A 21,349-nucleotide genomic window follows, 5' to 3' on the forward strand; every position below is an offset into this window, starting at 1 on the left:
CTTAATAAATGCATGGGACTTTCCCCCTTAAAGGTCATGGCTTAATTATCTCATTTGTTACCTACTCTTCAGCAGTTACCTCTGTTTTCAGAGTTCCTCTTCCCAATTTTGGGGCTTGAAAGACACCCTTTTCAAAGTAGTTGGTATTGTTCTTGTCAAAGATGATTTAAAGCATGTGCAAATCTTCTCTATTCTTGCCAGTTATGAAAAGACAAGGATAAACTTCAGGGGAAAGCAAAGTTGGAGGAAATTCACTGTGAGGAAATTAAGCAAGTCTTACTTAGATAATTTTTTTTAGTATGCTGTCTTGCTTTTCTACAGCCCACAGAGGGTTGCTTGCAAAGTTGTATGAAAATGAGCTTCTGTTTTTAGCCAGGCTCACTTCCTGTTCAGTCAAATTCTATTCTGGATATCATTGTATGAGCAGCCTACAGTGAGCCCAGAGAGCCTTCTAATTACAAATGTGTCATGCTTCGGGATTCCTATTATGTCACCTTAGACGTCTTGAGTAATTAATCTTAGCAGTGCTTAAACTGTACTGTGATTATGGCCACTAAAACAGCTTTGATGACCTTGAGCTCATTCTTTTGTATATGTCGTTTTGTTGGATTGGTTCTTTTGGAGACTTGGTTTGGCTGGCTGCTTTATTAAGAGTCATGAAAAACTAGACCTTGGAAATAGAATAATAACCAAACATGTAGTATTTCAAGAATTCAGTTTTCTATATTATAGTAGTACAGCAAACTTGGAAGGTAGGTCCGCATTACTATCCCTACATTGTATTTGGGAGTGGGTAGGCCTTCAAGTCTGAGAGGTTAGTGACTTGCTTAAGGCACCCAACATGCCAAAGGTGATATTTCAACTTTCTGTTGTAATCACTGCACTATACAGCCTCTTGTAAGGTGTAGCAAAGCTGACTCCAGTGCTACTCTATAATCTCAAATTGCCATTTTGGGGGTAAGAACAGTTCAACCTCCCCACCTGCAACATAAGGCTGGCATCACCTAGCAGTAAGGTATGGATCACATATATGCAGCTCAAGTAATATAAACTTGAGGGGTGAGGGATTCATGAAATAATAGTAATTTAATTGTTTCATACCTGCCTTTCCCTTTGGTAAAGGGAACAACATTCGTACAATACAATATAAATCAAATACATACAATTAATTTAAAAAGCCTATAAAACCAATACAATATCAAAAACAATCAAGACATCTTAAAATTCTTGGTTTAAAATTCATCTGGATAGGCCTGCCAGAAGAGGCTAGTCTTTATAGCTGTCTTAAACTCAGAGAGAGAGTTAAGTTGACGAATCTACTCCAGCAGGCCATTCCACACTCTGGGAATGACAGAAGATGGGGGCAACAGAAGAAAAGGTCATCTGGGTAACAGTTGTCAGCCTAGTTTTGGCTGACTGAAGTAAATTCTCCCCAGAGGACCTGAGTATGTGGGGCGGATTGTACGAGAGAAGGCGATCCCACACAAAACTTGGACCCAAACCATGTAGGGCTTTAAAGGTAATGACCAACACTTTGTACTTCGCCTGGAAACTAATTGGTAGCCAGTGGAATGATTTTAAGGTTGGAGTAATATGTTGACCCCTAGATGTACCGGTGACCAACCTGGGTGCCATATTTTGAACTAATTGAAGTTTCTGAACTAGGTACAATGGTAGCTATTATTTATTTATTTATTACATTTATATACCACCCCACAGCCGAAGCTCTCTGGGCGGTTCACAAAAGTTAAAACAGTAAACATTAAAAAGTATACAAAATTTAAAAACCATCAGAAACATAGAAACAACCGTGTAAAAACATCAGTACCCTATTTATTTACAGAAGTCGAGCCTCGAGATTACCAGCATGTGCACTGCTGTCTTTAGGTCTTCCAGCTCTAGGAAGGGGTGCAGCTGACACAACAGCCGAAGCTGATAGTAGGCACTCCTGGCCGTCGCATCTATCTGGGCTGTCATTTGGAGCACTGGATCCAGGAGCACCCCAAGCTGCAAACACAGTCTTTCAGGGGGAGTGTAGCCCCATCCAGAACTGGTTGATACACCTCCAAACCCAGGTCAGGACCCTTGATTGCAAGCATCTCTGTCTTGCTAGGCATTCAGCTTTAGTTTATTTTTCCTCATTCAGGCCATTACCATCTCCAAGCATTCATTCAGAGGAGACACACTATCCTTAGCTGATGCTGTTATCAAAGGCATAGAGAAATATGTTTGGGTGTCATCAGCATACTGATAGCACCCTGCCCCATGCCTTCAGATGATCTCTCCCAGTGGTTTCATGAAGATGTTAAACAGCGTTGGGGATAAGATGACGCCTTGTGGTACGCCATACAACAATTCCTTTTTTGAGGAGCAACTATCCCCAAGCATCATCATCTGAAACCTACCCAAGAGGTAGGATCGGAACTACTGGAGCACAGTGTCCCCAATTCTCAGTCTCTCAGGAGTTCCAGAAGAATACCATAGTTGATGATATTGAAAGCCACTGAGAGGTCCAAAAGTACCAGCAGGATGTGTGCTAGGAAAACTAAAGCCTAGAGAGAGCTGGCCATTGTGAGGAATTCCTAAAACAACAAAAAGGGTTTTTCGCTATGTTAAGGTCAAGAAAATTATCAAGAAAGGGGTAGGACTGCTATTACAGAGGGTAGTGACTGGTGAGGTGCTGGGAGACTGGAAATGGGAAAATGTTGTCCCCATCTTCAAAAAGAGAGAAGGGGATGCATTCAGGAAACTACAGACAGATCAGCCTGACTTCAATACTGGGCAAAATGTTAAAACAAAGCAGTCAGTTGAAGACTAGAAAATAATGCATTGATTACTATGAGCCAACATGGGTTTTCAGGAATAAGTCATGCCAGATCAACCCTATCTCTCTTTTTGATAGTCACTGGTCTGGTCTTTTGCCTGCTCTGTGTGTGTGTGTGAAAGAGAGAACATTGTGGCACAATGTGCATGAAATAGTCTCGTTTCTGCTTTTTCTTTAAAGCTGAGCAATTTTATTTTGCTAAACATTAATTAGAAATTGATGAAGCCCATGTGGGCTAGATAAACTTGTTTCAGGGTTGGGATCTAATTGGCCTTCCCTAAACTAAACAGTTATTATTCCAGTGAAGTTTGAAAGGTTTCCGGGTTCTTTTTTTAAGCCTCAGGCTTGGCATTTGGCATGCTGTATCAGCTTGCATGAAGTAAACGTAAATATCTTGCATGGCAAAACATCAGAATGTCTGGCCTAGTTCTTTGGCAAGCCTGACTATATTACTGCCAGGGAGACCTAAGCCTCTTCACAGGGAATACAACATATTACACAAACTTGTATATCTACATTTGAAGAAAAGTCACTTTGATATTCTTCACTGCTGCTTCTTGGACTGGGGAAATGAGCTACAAGTGTAGAGGCTATTTAAAATAGTTTGTGCTTCATGGATTATGGATTTTAAGAAAGCTAAAATTTGCATCTTGCATTGATCTTTGTGGGATATTTCAGGAGTGAGGGGAAGCACCACAAAATTATCTAGATTTGTCAGCATACCTGAGAGTTTACCTTATTATTTCTGTAGCTAGCCTAGAAAATGAGTAGTGTGGCCGTGCAAAGCATTTAAAGGTCACAGCATGCAAGACTAGCAGCCTGTTAACCAAAACAGAAAAGGACCATTCTGTATACTGGGTGTTTAAGTTGATCCCTGCTCTGCTTGAGCCAGTCCTTTGATCTTCATATCTTCAACAAGTTAAATGTCAGATCAGTAGGTATGTAGTTGTTCTGTGATACTCATGGTTGACTACTATTTCTGAAACATTGATTTAATCTTTCAGAAATAAGGTATGTACTTGGAAATCAAGAAATTGGAAGAAGAAATACCAAATGACTCTTCTTGCCATTTGTCAGTATCTTTGTTCTTGAAAACTAGCAACCTTAAAAATGCTCATTAAGAGTGTGAGCTGTGAATCAGAAGGTCCTGTTTAAAGTCATGCCTCGAGCTATCTCTGAGGAGTTACGCTTTTGAACTCATTTTGCCCTAATTTTTATCTGTGTTTATGTGAACGTCAGGTTAACTTAGAGTTGTCTCTCTGGCTGCTTCTTGCAGATATTATCATAGAAAACACTTCATAATACTAACAGCCTGGTCCTATGCGTGTTTTCATAGTTGAACTGGTTTAGATCCAAAGAAATGATTCCTTCTGCAGCCTCTCAAGCTCCTGAACAGATGGGAGACCCTCAAATGGTATGCTATTCAGGGGCCTGCTGCTGCTGAGGAAAAGGGAAGAATTGGTGGAAACTGGCAGCTCCCACCCATTTCTGCGATACGTTGGATCCCAAGCAAATGTGCATAGAACTGCAAATTGCAATCAAAATATAATTATTATAGATAGCTGATATGGTGGCAAAAGACTTCAACTATGTGTAGAAGACTGTGCTTTGTACCTGTAGTTCCAGATTGAAATTTCAAGTGAGCGTTAGGCAAGCCTCTCCCCCCCCCCCCTGCAATATACTGACAACTTGCAGGGCTGTTGTAAGGATCTCTGAAATGTGTTTAGAGTGCATTTCAAGCACTTCATAAATGCTAAATGTTATGCCATGATAAAATGCATTCAAGTCTAAATATGTCTCATATGACCTGAGCTAGAAGAAGGTTAACTCTATATTTCTGGAATTCTTACTCAAAACCTAATAAAGAAAATAAGAATGAAATATTTACCCCACTGGGACTTGCTTTGGGGCTCTCTCCCAATTTGAGCCCTACTTAATTGCACTACTCAAAAGACTTCAACTATGTATAGGAGACCAGTTGGGTTAAGGCTAGTGCACACAGATTAAATGTGATTAGCAAATTCCAAGATTTAACCCAATATCCTCTTTCAGTCAACGGTCTTAATTTGGTCCACAGTGCTTCTTAGGGCATGTTGCACTTACCAATCCTGAGCTGCATTCTTCTTTATGAATGTCTCTGATCTAGTAGCATGGTGAACATGTGCACACATGAGACCAAACTGACACAGTGCATGTTATAATCCTCTGGTGTGGAAATAATTGTCATGTTAACACTCATCTTCTCCACTCTAACCAAGCTGATGTGCTCAGACTTGAGGTGGAACCCTCTGGGCATGAGAACCTTGTATGGGGCATAGTGCATCCCGAGGCTCTGCAAGTGATACTGATGCTTTGGGAAGACCGATAGTAGCTAAGGGATAGTCCATCCTGAAAGTTCATACTTAGGGTTTGAGAGAGGGTGTAAGCCAGCCTTTCCCCAACCTTGTGCCCTCCAGATAATTTGGATTACAACTCCCACCACCTCTGACTATTGTCCGTGCTGACTGGTGCTGCTGAGAGTTGTAATCCAAAACATCTGGAAGGCATGAGGTTGGGGAAGGCTGGTGTAAGCAGTCACTGGAAGAAGGAGCAGCTCAATTCTTGTCCTTTGGAGCAAAACAGCCAGTTGTGGTGTACCCCCTTTCTTTGTCCCCAGACAGAGCAGAGAATGAAAGCAAGGCAGGGCACATGCCGACCAAACTGATTGCCTCTGTTGAGGCAAACAGAGTAGAATCATAGAATAGCAGAGTTAGAAGGGGCCTACAAGGCCATCGAGTCCAACCCCCTGCTCAATGCAGGAATCCACCCTAAAGCATACCTGACAGGTGGCTGTCCAGCTGCCTTTTGAATGCCTCTAGTGTGGGAGAGCCCACAACCTCCCTAGGTAACTGGTTCCAGTAAATTTAGAGGTTGAGCTAATTCAAAAACTTTGTGTAATGTGGTGCTGGAGAGTAGTTCATAATTACTTAGCTGTGCAGGAAAAGACCTATGGCTGCCACCAAAGGAATAAATTGTTTGAAGTGTTTTCTGAGTAGGCTTCTGTAAACGGTGGTGGTGGTGGTAGAAGAAGAACATCTTGCATTCAGCACAAAAGTGAACTGCAAGGTTTCACAAAATTCTGAGGCATCCAAAACAATATTAGATTGCCCTGCTTACCAGGCCTGGAAGCAAAGGGCTAAAAATGAATAAAGGCGTAGAGATGTGAAGGCCCAGAAATAAACTGTTTTATTCCCCGGGACCTTTTCGTTTTTGTGTTTTTTTCTGAAAAATTGGAACAGTTGTATTATGAAATATTTCTTTTAGAATTTAAAATAAAGTATTTATATATTAACTCCCCCCCTCCCAAGATTTTTTAAAAACTATGTAATAAGAACACTTTTATAGAAAGAGATGTAAAATTTCTGGAAATAATAAAGTAATTGGGGGAAATGTTTTTTTTTTATTATTATTCTCTCTGTAAGATTCCCAGCATAGCTAGTTTTTTCCTTATTAAAATTATTGTTCTGAAGTATGTTTTACTGATAGACATTTATGCTCAGTTCCCAACATGTGAGTCAGAGTTACCATTGTGCATTCTTGACAGTTTGGATTTTGTTCTATAGAGTCTTGTGCTTCTGATACTGTAGCAGTCATGTGATGTAGCTCTACTCTATTCAGACAATAATCACAATTTTTCTAAATGTGTTTATTTTTTAAAAATTAAAAATATAATGATAATTTTATGCGCAAACTTAAGTTATACAGGAAATAACTTTAGGAACAGAAAGGCTGCTTTATATTCCTAACGGAGCCCCCCCCCCCAAGATGGTGCTATTAGATGTTTTGGACTACAGCGCCTAGTATTCCTGACTGTTGGCCATGTGCTGCTTGAGGCTGATGGAAGCTGAAGTCCAAAGTATATGGAAGGCACCGAAAGCTGCCTTAAAACAACAAAGTGAATTTAGATCTGTAAGGAGTGCTAAAAAAAAAGTATTGCTTATTTTTCCACAAATTTCTGTTTCTCCCCAACCCCCAGAAAAAAAGACATTTCCCCCGTGGCCCCAAAATTTCCAGAATTTTTTACATCTCTAAATGTGAGTAACAACCAGCACTTGCCTAGTTGCTTGGCTACAGCTCATCTTTATGACCCCATTTCCATTTTTTTAAAAAAATGCTAATTTCACCAGACTAATAAGGACAACAACTTGCCAGTTAACCTCAGTCTTGCATTGTGATTTGCTGTAAACTGTTGTCCATCAAGTTTTTCTTTTGTATCATATTAGTGCTCTTACAACTGAGTTAATTTGAGTTGTTCATTGTTCTAAACAGGAAGGAACAACAGCTCAGAGTTGTGCAAGTGCAATTTGTTGAGGTGCTTTTCTGTAAAACTTTGCATTGTAGGGGACTGAGGAGCTAAGAGAAACCACAGTGACTTTGATTCTCTTAGGATTCTCTTCCTGTTTCAATGCATCAGGAAGAACTGGAAGAAGTATAACCTCTCTGATGCATAGTAATATGGCAATCCAACCCCCTCACCAAACACCCAGAAGCTCCGTTTTTCCTTCAGAAGTTTATTGAAGAAGCCATACTGAGTCTAATGAATGCTTGCTGTGTGCTGTACTCCAGCTGGGCCTGACAGGGGGAATGGAGATATCAAGTGTTGGGATGAAGGTCACACAGCAGCCCATCTGGCGTTAGAGCAAAGGGTGATTCTGACGCTTAGTACTTTCCTGCTAATCAATTTTGCAGGCATCTGTCTCCTAAAGGAGCTGATGCTCAACCCTATGCTGCCCTTGCAATCTCCACTTTGTGATATGAAAGCCCTTGTATGAGTCCAGTTGAGTTTTAAATGTCCAAACTACTCTTTGTGGAGTACTTAATGCTCCTTTAGCTGTCATCACTTGGATCAGTAGAGTGTTGGACAGAGCTGTTAAGCTTCTCTGTGCCAAACAAGGAAACTTAAATTCTGTGCACAGAATAAATTATGCAAATGGCCTACATTTGCATTCTTCTACTTGCGTAATTCTTTTTTTTTAACAATGTTTAGGTTTCCCAAAAGATCTGGAAGGCTTTTGGGGTGTGTGTGTGTGTTGGAGAGTAGGATAGGTGAAGGCAGGAAATGCAGTAGCAGACATTCAAGAAGTACAGGGAGGGAGTGGTGCAGAATTCCCTGGCAAAATTACCCTGAACTGCCTGGCAGTTCATCAGGCCTTAACCTGAAGCTGTAAAGACAAGATGCTTGTTTGAAAAGAGCTGAGATTCTTGGATTGCCAATTAATCGATATAAGGGCAACGTGTATTTGTAAAACACATTCCTCCATTGTTTGGCTCTATATTGAGGAACGTGAACTGGATCTTTCTTTAAACCAACCAATAAAAGGTCAGTTGCTTTGTGACTCTTTCCATCTTAATAATTGCGGTGTGATGTCTTCCTGTATGTTTACTTCTTGCGTTTAGATTCAGGAATTGAGCACAGAATCTGAAACCTTGAGGGTTTTTCATTTTGTCTTCCCCTCCCTCCAAATGTAATTTTAATAGTTATAGAGAACATCAAGCAAGTGGCAGTTTTGTTGGGTGTCCAAGTTATAGCACAGTCAGTCTTTTCTAGTGATCCGGGCAGGGAACTTCTCCCGTGTCACATTTGACCCTGTTCTCAATTGCCAGCTGCCAGCTTTCAAAATGGATCCAAATTTTAAAACTTGCATGCAGCATAGTTTTATATAAAGTTTTAGTTAGAGCCTCGTGTGGTGCAGAGTGGTAAGCGGCAGTTACTGCAGCCGAAACTCTCCCCACGGCCTGAGTTCGATCCCAGCAGAAGCTGGTTCTCAGGCAACGCGCTCAGGTCGACTCAGCCTTCGATCCTTCCAAGGTCGATAAAATGAGTACCCAGCTAGCCTGGGGGAAAGGCAACTGTGACTGGGGAAGGCAATGGCAAACCACCCCACTACAAAGTCTGCCAAGAAAACGTCAGCGAAAGCAGGCGTCCCTCTAGGAGTCAGCAATGACTCAAGTGCTTGCACGAGAGGTTCCTTTCGTTCTTTAGTTTAGTTACCTTGGCTGTATCCCATGATAATCAGTAAATAGGACTAGTATATATGAAACTCTCAGATAGTATATGTTAAAATTACTCTAAATTTTAGAGTATTGGTGGTGTATGTGGCTATTCCCACAACAGCTCTTTCAGGTAGGTTGGACTTGAGAAAACAGTTTACTCAAAGCCCCCTTGGTGAGCTTCCTGGCTGAGGATTTGAACTCAGGTCTCTGTAGTGCAAGTTCAATATTACTATGCAGTACATCACATGGATTCTTTTAATATGTTGTAAATTGCTCTGGCGGTATGGCAACAATAAGTAATTAGACTATGCTGCTGTTTGGCTCATCTGCATGAACTTGGTTGCTTTGCAGTCCCCACCTTTCAATAGGTTATACTTAAAAGGAACCGAGATGTCCTCAAGCCCCCTTTGACTATAGCATGACCTTTTCTGAATGAGATCTTTGGTTTCCACATAGTGATGTATTTAGGAGACTGGAGCAGAATGTATGCATTAATGCTTCTCTTGTCAGCCTTGACACTCAAGTAGAAAGCTAAGTAGCCTGGTGGATAACGGGGAAATGATCGACATGGAGAGAGCTTTGTCTTAACCTAAGGATTTCATTAGCATCATAAAAGTACAAATTGACCTTGTTCTGTAGGGGGGTAGATATATACTTGCAGTGCCTGAACGTTTTAGGAATATTAACTTCATCAATCTATTTTTTCTTTCTTTCCTCTTTAGGTATCACATGCCGTTGCGAAGCTTGTCTTAGTTAGCTTTCATTGGCAAATCTCGGAAATTTTGGAAAGGTAAGTGTATGTACAATTTATACATATATGCAGCTTGTCTCAAAGTACACCCACACCCACACACACCCCACTTGCTTCATTCTTCTTTGTCAAAAACAAATACAAAGGGGCATTTCTCTTGTTTGCAACTTGCAAAGGTATCTAAAACAACAGTATATGCTTTCCTCATAGGAGTGTGGGTAAGCTCATGCTGCCCTTACTTCAGTCTTGTAAATAACCCTTTGCCTGGACACTTATGGCGAGTGAGAATTGCCTCCAAGTGATCAGACTGGGAAGCTTTACAAAACAATGGGTCTTTTTTAGGCCTCAAATTATATGTGTGTGAAACATGTGTTTGTAGGGAGGCTAGTGTAACGTTTTTGCAAGTAGTAACTTTTGTGGACTTATTTGTGTGGCTGCCCTAGTGTGGTCTTCTTCTTCTTCTTCTTCTTCTTCTTCTTCTTCTTCTTCTTCTTCTTCTTCTTCTTCTTGTGTGATGCTACGTGGGGGGAAATGAATGGCAATGGTGACACTGTTTTGGGCAGTTTCTGTGTATGTGGGCCTTATATTGTACAATATTGGTGGTTATTTTTTACTATCCCCAGGAGTATCTTTTTTCCCCTCTCTTGGGAGGCCATTATATTTCTAAGGTTGCAATCCTATGCACACTTGGTATTGCATACTGAGACTTTACTTTTTGTGTGTGAACCGCCCAGAGAGCTTCAGCTATTGGGTGGTATAGAAATACAATAAATAAGTCAAGTGCTGGGTAGGCTTGTAGGGCTGCTTTGAGAATTTGAAAAGCAATAACAGTCCATGGTTTATGAGGAATATGCTTCAGCAGCAGGCATTTGTTCGAGAAAGAATATTTCCCCACGATGAATTTAATTTATAAGTTGGGTATGATAATGAACTCCTTTGCTTGGCGGTTGTGAAGATGAATTAGTTCATGACTCATGTTCAGCAAATACATTTCCCACGAAAATCTGCAGCTGCATTTTGATCATGTCAGTTCCTCAGTTATGGCTCTGTGTTAATCTAGAGTTTTAACTCTTCTTTCGGGCTTTCAGGCACAAGTCCAATTCTGTCCAGTTGCTAGTGGAAGCACGAGTTCAGCCTGCCTCATCCAAACATGTAAGTAACTAGCTGTTCTGGCCCACTTGCTACTAAAACTCCTTGTATACTCCTCTGAAGACCAGTTCTCTTGCCTCCCAGCCTTCTTTCTGCTGACTTGTAATCCAGCACCACACCTCATCAGAAAAGAAGGGGCTCTTGGGGGTTGAGTGATACCATTCAGGTATGAAGCTGATAGCCTGACCTTGTAGTCTACTTTGGATCTATGGGTTTGTGCTAAGATTTTGACTGAATATTAGCTACAGAAATCAACCCAATTGCTCTTGTCACTTGCATCCACACTTGAATACTAATTTTATAGCAGTGGTGGCCAGAATCTTTAGCTATCATAAAGATAATATTCAACTTGCACATTAAAGGATTAGTTCTCTGGCATTGTGATAATGATCTTTGAAAATAGTTATGCTGGGCTGTGGTTTGTTTGAGGATGACTAACCAATTTAACCACTTCTAGAAAGGGGCAGCTTTTTAACTTTCAAACAGAAAGGGCAAGTGCATCTACAAAATAACTTCCGGTGATGGGGGAAGAACATACAGTCGTGTGAAAAAGAAAGTACACCCTCTTGGAATTGTATGATTTTACATATCAGGACATAATAACAATCATCTGTTCCTTAGCAGGTCTAAAAATTAGGTAAATACAACCTCAGATGAACAACAACACATGACATATTACACCGTGCCATGATTTATTTAACAGAAATAAAGCCAAAATGGAGAAGCCATGTGTGAAAAAGTAAGTACACCCTTACTGCTTCCATAGGAATTAAGATGCTAAGTAGCAGTCAGGTGCTGCTGATCAAATGCCCGTGATTAATTGATCATCAGCAAGTATGACCACCACTATAAAAGCCAAAGTTTTTTCAGTTTGCTGGTCTGGAGCATCCAGGTGTGTGTTAACACAGTGCCAAGGAGGAAAGGCATCAATGATCTTAGAGAAGCAATTGCTGCTGCCCATCAATCTGGGAAGGGTTATAAGGCCATTTCCAAACAATTTAAAGTCCCTCATTCTACAGTGAGAAAGATTATTCAAAAGTGGAAAACATTCAAGACTGTTGCCGATCTTCCCAGGAGAGGACGTCCCAGCAAAATCACCCCAAGGTCAGACCGTGCAATGCTCAGAGAAATTGCAAAAAACCCAAGAGTTACATCTCAGACTCTACAGGCCTCAGTGAGCATGTTAAATGTTAAAGTTCATGACAGTACAATTAGAAAAAGACTGAACAAGTATGGTTTGTTTGGAAGCATTGCCAGGAGAAAGCCTCTTCTCGCTAAAAAGAACGTGGCAGCACAGCTTAGGTTTGCAAAGTTGCATCTGAACAAACCACAAGACTTCTGGAACAATGTCCTTTGGACAGACGAGACCAAAGTGGAGATGTTTGGCCATAATGCACAGCGCCACATTTGGCGAAAACCAAACACAGCATATCAGCACAAACACCCCATACCAACTGTCAAGCATGGTGGTGGAGGGATGATGATTTGGGCTTGTTTTGCAGCCACAGGACCTGGGAACCTTGCAGTCATTGAGTCGACCATGAACTCCTCTGTATACCAAAGTATTCTAGAGTCAAATGTGAGGCCATCTGTCCTACAGCTAAAGCTTGGCCGAAATTGGGTCATGCAGCAGGACAATGATCCCAAGCACACCAGCAAATCTACAACAGAATGGCTGAAAAAGAAAAGAATCAAGGTGTTGCAATGGCCCAGTCAAAGTCCAGACCTCAACCCGATTGAAATGCTGTGATGGGACCTTAAGAGAGCTGTGCATAAACAAATGCCCTCAAACCTCAATGAACTGAAGAAAAGAGTGGGCCAAAATTCCTCCACAACGATGTGAGAGACTGATAAAGTCATACAGAAAACGATTACTTCAAGTTATTGCTGCTAAAGGTGGTTCTACAAGCTATTGAATCATAAGGTGAACTTACTTTTTCACACATGGCTTCTCCATTTTGGCTTTATTTCTATTAAATAAATCATGACACGGTGTAATATGTCATGTGTTGTTGTTCATCTGAGGTTGTATTTACGTAATTTTTAGACCTGCTAAGGAACAGATGATTGTTGTTATGTCCTGATATGTAAAATCATACAATTCCAAGAGGGTGTACTTTCTTTTTCACACGACTGTAGACAAATTGGCAAGGGAAGTGGGTTCCATTTGCCTCCCAAGTAGAGAAGGTTTTGGCTATATATTTAATCTTCATTCCAGGTTAGATTGAGACTTTCTGTCTTAAGGGATACAAAATGCTCTGAGCAAAGAGGGATCTCTGCGTGCATTCTGAACAGCATGTGCAAGTTAGAGGGTTGTGTTAAGCTCTGTTAAAGGTCATAAACGAGTTTGTGGCAAGTCACACACAGCCTTCCCCTGCGCTCTTCTATAAAGTGCCCAGTACTGTCCTGAGCCCCTCGTTCAGCCCTGTACCATTCCAGATTGTGTCTTGCAGCACCTCCCCCCCAAATACTTAAAATGTGCTTAACAGCCCTCTATATGGCCCTAGCTCTTACCCTGTAGCTGATGGCACAGCTTCCTCCTCCTGTCCCGAACGGCCGGCCTGTCAGTGCAAGGCCTCAAGTAGCCCATCCTGCTACTCCTTCCCCTGCCTCAGCCATCTGAGCTGGCAGCTCAGGTTTTTGCCATTTGTTTCCCTTCTCCCTTGCATCCTGCCGTAGCCTATGGTAAATGTTTCTTATAATCCTGAGCAACTCATTTAGCAATATTGTGTTGAGTTTTCCCTCTCAAAAAGTGGATCACATCTACCTATCTGCTTAGAGCAGTAGCTTTTTGGAACAAGAAGGCATAGTTGTTACAATAGTTAGTCCAGTTTCCACTTGATACTTTTCAACAGCCTTCCAGATGTGTTGGACTGCAACTCCCATAATTCCCAGCCATGCTGTCTATGGTGTAAATAAAGTGACAGCAACAAACCTCATCAGCTAGAGATCTCTGCCTCTGAGAACAGGTTTTCCTTTTACCATTGGCAGATATTTTAACTTGTACCAATGTCACGTCTGATCATGACCAGGTCCCATACATTGGATTTTACCTTGCAGTGTGTGTTACTCCCAGGTAATACACATTCTGGTTTAGTTCAACCTATCATGGCTTTTTAAAATTATTATGGCTATGGAAATGAGCTGTATTGATTCTGTGTATTCGTTTTATTTTTTATGTTCTTATGATATGTACATACTGCTTTGAAATCTGTAGATGTAAGCAGTTTAGTGATATGTAAGATAGCAGCACTTGAATGCAGAAGGCTTGTTTATTGTGCAATGCGAACAGCATAAGGAAGGGAACTACTTTTATATCTTGCCATAGAATGGAGCCTAGTTTGTCCTTTTCCCTTTCATTCACCCTCTCCCATCTGAACAGAATAGTGGGATATGCCTTACGCCATTTCCAAAAAGAATGATACCTTTGAGTAAAGTTACTTCAACTTTTCTCAGAGTTACTTTTGTCAGGAGCCGCCATGAAGAGGAAATGAAGCGCAACCAGAAGTAGTTAAACCTGTGTCATCAATAAGCCTATTGTACCTGGTCAAGAAAAGCTAAGTGTGAATGCAGTCTGGGATGCTAAAGTGGTAGTGTGTTGCATTTTATTCTATTAATGTGACCACAGGATGAAATAATACAAAGCTGCATCATAACTGGTCCAGATTTCTCTCTCCAAATTGTTACCGTCTAAGGATTTATAATTTTGCTCAGATGGGCTACTGGGACCCATTTTCTTATCAGTTACTTCCCCCCCCCCTTTCTCTCCTTCATCCCTTCCAATCAGGCCATGGTACATTCCTCCCAGCACTGCGCAGTGTGTATGCAGTTTGTCCGAAAGGAAAACCTGTTGTCCCTGGCTTGTCAGCACCAGTTCTGCCGCAGCTGTTGGGAGCAGCACTGTACAGTACTCGTCAAAGATGGAGTCGGAGTTGGTGAGCTATGAGGAAATGGGTTATTTGGGGCTTCCCCCCCCCTTTTTGGCCTTTTCTTTTCTTGATACACTGGCACCCCTTCTTGACTCTCCCTTCCACTTTCTGAAGGAAACTCGCACACCGATGTGAGAGCCAGAAGGTGATGATGAGAATCATCCTTTATTATGAACATAGAGAGTTTATATAGTCATTCCAGTACCCTTTTCTTCCCCCATCTCTTCTGCTGAGTCAACTGCCATTGTCCTGTTTGCGTGCTGAATCAACTTTCCTTGTCACTTTTGTGTGCCAAGCTAGCTTTCTCATCATGTTTGTTCCCGGGTTAATCTGGAAGTTAAACAGGACGCACTGCTCCGAGACAATAGACAATACTGAGACAAAGAGGCTGCGACGGCCAACCCTTAATCCCAAAGACAGTTTGCTGTCATGAGGAATTCCAGGATTGCCGTGTCCTCCTACATCTTTCTCTCAGCTGGCAATCCTTTTCATAATCCTACATATGGAGCAAAGGTCTTACATCATATTCAGGTTGTTGTTTTTTATTTTGGTTGTTACTGATCTTACCATGGGTTGCGGGACTTCAGTGAGTCCCATACAGACTCCTCTGTAGCCTTTGGATTTTCTCCCACAGATTTATTGCCTGTCTTCTATAGAGTGGACTGCTCTGTGTGTTTTTACTTCACCTCCCTCTGCTCAAGGCTAGTAAAGGTTTTCTGTTGGTTGAACTGACCTGGTGCATTTCTGACCTGGTGCATTTCTGTTGGTTGAACTGACCTAGTGCATTTCAGGTCCATCTTTCCAGAAATTACACTAAATTGCCTATTCGTAATTTAACAGTTGTATTTATTTATATATTTATTTATAACATTTTTATACCGCCCAATAGCCAAAGCTTTCTGGGCGGTTCACAAAAATTAAAACCATAATAAAACAACCAACAGATTAAAAACACAAATACAAAATACAGTATAAAAAGCACAACCAGGATAAAACCATGCAGCAAAATTGATATAAGATTAAAATACAGAGTTAGAACAGTAAAATTTAAATTTAAGTTAAAATTAAGTGTTAAAAGACTGAGAGAATAAAAAGGTCTTCAGCTGATGACGAAAAGAGTACAGTGTAGGCGCCAGACGGACCTCTCTGGGGAGCTCATTCCACAGCCGGGGTGCCACAGCGGAGAAAGCCCTCCTAGTAGCCACCTGCCTCACTTCCTTTGGCAGGGGCTCACGGAGAAGGGCCCCTGTAGATGATCTTAAGGCCCCTGTAGATGATCATTTTATGAATAACTTCTGGTTACATTGATGGGGTCTCCTTCACTTGCAGTAGCTTTTGCGGTTTTCTTTTTAACAGGAGTCTCCTGCATGGCTCAGGACTGTCTGCTCCGGACTCCAGAGGATTTTGTGTTTCCATTGCTACCAAGCGAGGAGCTGAAAGACAAATACAGACGCTACCTCTTCAGGGACTACATTGAGGTACTGCTTGTCCTCTTCCCCTCAAGGTTCTGTGTAGTTTATGCTACTGAAATACACATAATCAATTTCTTTCTTGAATGAATTTACAACCAACCTATCTGAGTACTTGAGGAGGCATTATATAAAACAAATATGGGCTTAGGTATCCAAGGGGGGGGGGGGAACCAGTGTGGTAGCAAAAGAAATGATTTGTTGGTCCAATGCATTTCAGACCCCTTCTGAAACATGTTGGATCAGGAAACAATTTCCCCCCTCTTGGTTAACTACTTTTAGGGATAGGCTTAGGCAGATTCCTGCATTAGGTTCCCATCAGTCTGATTGCCTGTGTGATAAGGTGGATCCTTTGCACAAGGGTAATAGGAAATAATTGCTTCCCCCCCCCTTTTTTAAAACCAGTTTCTAATCTAGCCTTTTGGTATGTTGCTTCACAGAGCCATTTCCAGCTGCAGCTCTGTCCTGGCGCGGACTGCCCTATGGTCATACAGGTACAGGAGCCCAAAGCCCGCAGAGTGCAGTGCAATCGCTGTAACGAAGTATTCTGGTAAGGAAGTGAAACTGTTTTTTGGACTGCAGAGAGCAAGAGCTATAGGCCTGGGTTTTCCTTGGCAAGTGACTGGACAACCTGAAAAGAACTGGCTAAAAGGCAAACCTGCCTAAGCAAGTGCAGGCAGATAAAGCTTGATGAGCTCAGAATGTCGAATACGCTCTCAAGACTGCTGCTTGGATCTAGTAGCTGGGAGTGTATCACATAGCTGAAGAACCTTACAAACAACAATGGTATGCGTAGCTGTCTCTAAGGCAGAACTGTGAATGGATGGATTTAATGTATTATAAAGCTGTGAGATCTGAATGGACACTCAAAAGAGCTTCTCCAGTATCAGTTTTGTAAGTCATTTACCTGGAGTGCCGCTGTTCATGATCAAGCAGCCCAGTTCTGATGGTGCTGTCTTCCCTAACCTGTACTGTTGTTCTACCACCACAAAGGAATGGGGTGACATAGAAGACATAATTAATTTACTGTAACATGTAGTTGCAGATGGATTGGTCTGTGTGAACTCTACACGATAGAATTGAAAACTGCACCAAGCTATGTTTGAACATAGTCATCCTTAGGAGTTTTACAAAGAAAGCACATTTATGTTTAATATATTTCTGTTTTTTCTAGTGGGGCAGGGAGGGGCATGTGCAAGGGGCTAAGTGGGGCATTGAAACCCAGCCATTTTGTATCTGATACCAAACTCTCCTTTTGCGTGGTGTGTGTGTGTGTGTGTGTGTGTATATATATATATATATCCCTATCAAACATTTGCACAGAACTTGTGTAAAAAAGCAAAAAACAAACAACTTTGCATATGGGTGCTCTTCTCTCCTGCTTTACAAAATGTACTTTAGTTAGATGCAATAGGATTTCTAGAAAGTGGAAAAACCCTTCTCCTTGTTTAAGTTTCAAGTGTCGACAGATGTACCACGCTCCTACAGATTGTGCCACCATCCGAAAATGGCTCACTAAGTGTGCGGATGACTCTGAAACGGCTAACTACATCAGTGCTCACACTAAAGATGTAAGTGTCTATTTATAATCTTGATCCTGTTGAGAAATTTTGGGGTATGGGAAAGGGGAAGTAACAAGATGCTTTAAGTCATTTATAGTTTCAAGCAAACTTCCAATAGCTGTCCTTTTTGTAGGGTTATAAATAGAGGACTTGGTTTATTGGACTTATTGGACCATTCGTCCCATATCTAATGCCCATCCTTTTATTTCCTCCCCTAATTCAGTCTATTATCTGTCACTCATGAAACAAATGAAGGACAAAGCTATATAAAATTGAAAAAGGAAGAAAAACAGTGGAGAGAGGAAAGTCCTGGTCTAAACTTCCTGTTCATAATGGGCTAGTTCACATGACACAGCTGGCTCATCGTGGGTTATTTATTTATTTTTATTTTATTTATTATTACATTTATATCCTGCCTTTTTTCCTCCAAGGAACCCAAGGCGGTGTACATAATCCTCTTCCTCCTCTCCATTTTATCCTCACAACAACAACAACCCTGTGAGGTAGGTTGGGCTGAGAGTCTGTGACTGGTCCAGAGTCACCCAGCGGGTTTCTATGGCCAACCCAGATCTCCCGACTCCCAGTCCAACACTCTAGCCAGTACACCACACTGGCTCTTCTTGGGTTATTTTGAGAGTTATGCAAGGGTTGTTTACATTCAAATAACCTACAATGGCTTGGTTCATGCAACACGGTGCAACCCCAACCATGCTGGTCAGGGTTTGTTTATTAATAATGGTGGCTGAACATACCACAGTTTATTTTGGGTTAAATAGCCCATGATGTGCCAGCCATGTCATGGGAACTGGGACATACAGAATAATGTCTCTTGAATTTCTCAGAAGGAAGGAAGGGCTGGACTCTATTGTTATTTTCCAGATGCATCACACCAAAAAGTTCATCTCTCTTCCTTCTTGGAAATGCAAGATAATTAAGGTTAGCAGAAATTAAAAACCGACTAAGTACGATGAAAGAGAAATGTCTATTGAGAAATGAATACATTTGTTCTGTGGGGAAAAGTATAGAGCATGGTTCTATTCCCTCGCTATCTGGGTAGGATTCAGAACGACCTCCTTCTGAAATCCTAGTGTAGATAGTACTAACCTAGATGGATCAATGGCCTGTCTTGGTATTAGACCATCAGCTTCCTATGATCCTAAGAAAAGTAAGAGTAGGACTACAATACAATCATATAAGGAAAATAGAGGGGGAAAGAGATAGAGACCTGAAAGGGCTGGCATAAGACAGAAAATTGTGGAGAGTTGTTAAAGACCAGTCTGCTGATTGAAATGCACAAGAGGATCTAATGTGCTCTGTTTTCTCCCCAGTGTCCCAAGTGCAATATCTGTATTGAAAAGAATGGTGGCTGCAATCACATGGTGAGCAATTCCTGAACTAGGAATCCTTTCAGAACATTGTTTGATTTTTAGACCAAATCTTCCTTGGCTTACACCTTGTTAATACTGTCTCTTTCTCTCTTTCTCCATCTTCTTCACTAGCAATGTTCCAAATGCAAGCATGGTAAGTGGACATCATCAGGTCTTTTTGTGTTGTGCTTGGAGGAGGCGGAGAGAGATCTTTTTTCTTTTGCTTTGAATACTATCTTGCTGATCTATTACAAAACTTTCAGTTAAGAATATACAGGGTGATCCCTTCAGTAGGATCTTCACATCTTAGACGGGTTGCTTGGTCTTCAAAAGGTTGTTGCTTGCACGGTAACTTGCGCTCTCCTTACCTCCTGCAGACTTCTGCTGGATGTGTCTGGGGGACTGGAAGACTCACGGCAGCGAGTACTACGAATGCAGTCGGTACAAAGAGAATCCTGATATTGTAAACCAGAGTCAGCAAGCACAGGCCAGGGAGGCCCTTAAGAAGTACTTGTTCTATTTTGAGAGGGTAGGAGACATCTCCTCGGCCAAGGCTAACTGTGTAGCCTTTTCCATTCACTCTGCCTTGTTTAAAGGTCAATGCCAACAATGACTGTGTGAGGAACCACTCTTTGGGCCACATGTTCTGTAGTCATAGCATTTTCAGAAGCCACATTTAGATCCTTCCTCAACGTTATTCTTCCAGGTACAAATCCCTTTCCAGAGAATCTCTGCCAACTGTGCAAAAAGAGTGCTCTCTATTGAAGCCACCAGCAATAGTTTGCTTTAAAACTTCTGGCACTGAATTGTCTGTGTCCTCCAGTAGAATCCTCCTACCAAGACAAGCTGAGTCCCCTGTAGATCTGTACTCCCCTCCCCAAAACACACACACACACACACAATGTAATTCTTGGCTTGTAATTCTTTGAAACTTCTATACATAAAATATCTGTGTTGTGAGAATATATTGGTTCTGCACTCAGATAGACTGTGTGAATAAGCTGTATGTATGTTCCACATCTCTTCAGTTTTTCCCACTTCAGACTGAACTGGTTGAGGCTTAGCAGTTTCAGCCATTATCCAGTGCAGTATTTATTTATTTAATGCATTTCTATACTGCCCAATAGCCGAAGCTCTCTGGGTGGTTCACAAAATATTACTTGCACACAACTCCCCTGAGTACCATCAACTAAGGCTGGCAGCAGCACTTTAGGGTTCTTGGGCAGAGATCTTTGCTAGCCCTGGTAACTGGGGTCCTTTAAAACTCAATTTATTAATTCCTGAGCTGTCTTAGCATGCTTTACCACAGAGTTGTAGCCTTTTCATCAGAACAGAAAATAGCATTTGTCTGACAGATATTTATTCTTTCGGCACCTCTTGTGCCAATAATCCCAGACTACTTTTTATAATTAGGAGTGGCCCTGCCATAAGACAGAATGAGGTGACTGCCTCAGGCAGCAGATGCTGGGGGCAGCGACAGCATCTTCCTCAGCTGTTCCTCCTGAGTCACTAGTCATTCCCCTCTTTTGGAGGACGCAGCTGTGTGTTCCTGTCCAGGGGCCCCTAAACTAGGCTTAACTGTGGAAGAGGCAAGTGTTCCATCACCAGTTTTGAAGTAGAATTCAGCTGCCAGTCCAGCTAGCTTCTGTGCATGGAAGCAAAGGGTATTGGGCTGGCACTGAGGAAGAAATAATTTAAAATGCAGGGGGAGGGTGTGATGATTAATGAGTGGTGAGAGGGGAAGCTGCTGAAACTAATGGTTATCCACATTGATTATGTATACTTAGCTGTTTGGATTGCATTCAAAATTGCATAGTAGCAGAAGACATTTGGATAAGTGGAGGAACAGCAGGGGATCACAAATTGAATCATAAGACGAATTGGTAGCCATCTAGGCGCCTTTTGTAGACCCAGCATTAAATACAATATGCTAGCAGGTGTCCACTAGCATGATGGTACTTTCTTCCTCTCTTCTCTCCCCCGCCCCACCCCGCAGCCCTTCACACCACCCGAAAATCTGCTCTGGAGGGTTTCCTAGTGTGCCAGAGCAGATTTTGATGGTGCACAGGGAGCTGGAGTGGGGAGGGAAATTTCTTCTTCCCAGTTCCACTGACTGAACTGCTTCCATCAGTAGAATGACGCCATTGGATACAAACCATGGCCTCCCCCTTTTCAAAGTTGTGTCTTCCTAACAATGTTTTGGTTTCTAGTTCGTAAATGCATAATGTCATTTTTCTAACAGATTAAAATTCATGGGTATTACGA

At 41.7% G+C, this 21,349-nt stretch overlaps 1 protein-coding gene across 3 annotated transcripts in view; it reads left to right on the top strand.

The window, feature by feature from the left end:
- ARIH2 (ariadne RBR E3 ubiquitin protein ligase 2) overlaps positions 1-21,349 on the top strand; it is a 42,553-nt gene that overhangs the window by 14,186 nt on the left and 7,018 nt on the right. For all 3 annotated transcript variants that reach the window (XM_063122098.1, XM_063122101.1, XM_063122099.1), the window contains exons 3-11: positions 9,580-9,647; positions 10,697-10,760; positions 14,545-14,692; positions 16,043-16,164; positions 16,596-16,705; positions 17,609-17,726; positions 19,046-19,096; positions 19,217-19,238; positions 19,462-19,613. In XM_063122098.1, the coding sequence (XP_062978168.1) occupies positions 9,580-9,647; positions 10,697-10,760; positions 14,545-14,692; positions 16,043-16,164; positions 16,596-16,705; positions 17,609-17,726; positions 19,046-19,096; positions 19,217-19,238; positions 19,462-19,613 (855 nt within the window). The remainder of the gene's footprint in view (positions 1-9,579; positions 9,648-10,696; positions 10,761-14,544; positions 14,693-16,042; positions 16,165-16,595; positions 16,706-17,608; positions 17,727-19,045; positions 19,097-19,216; positions 19,239-19,461; positions 19,614-21,349) is intronic.

This window comes from Elgaria multicarinata, chromosome 3, assembly GCF_023053635.1.
Source record: "Elgaria multicarinata webbii isolate HBS135686 ecotype San Diego chromosome 3, rElgMul1.1.pri, whole genome shotgun sequence".
NCBI lineage: Eukaryota > Metazoa > Chordata > Lepidosauria > Squamata > Anguidae > Elgaria > Elgaria multicarinata.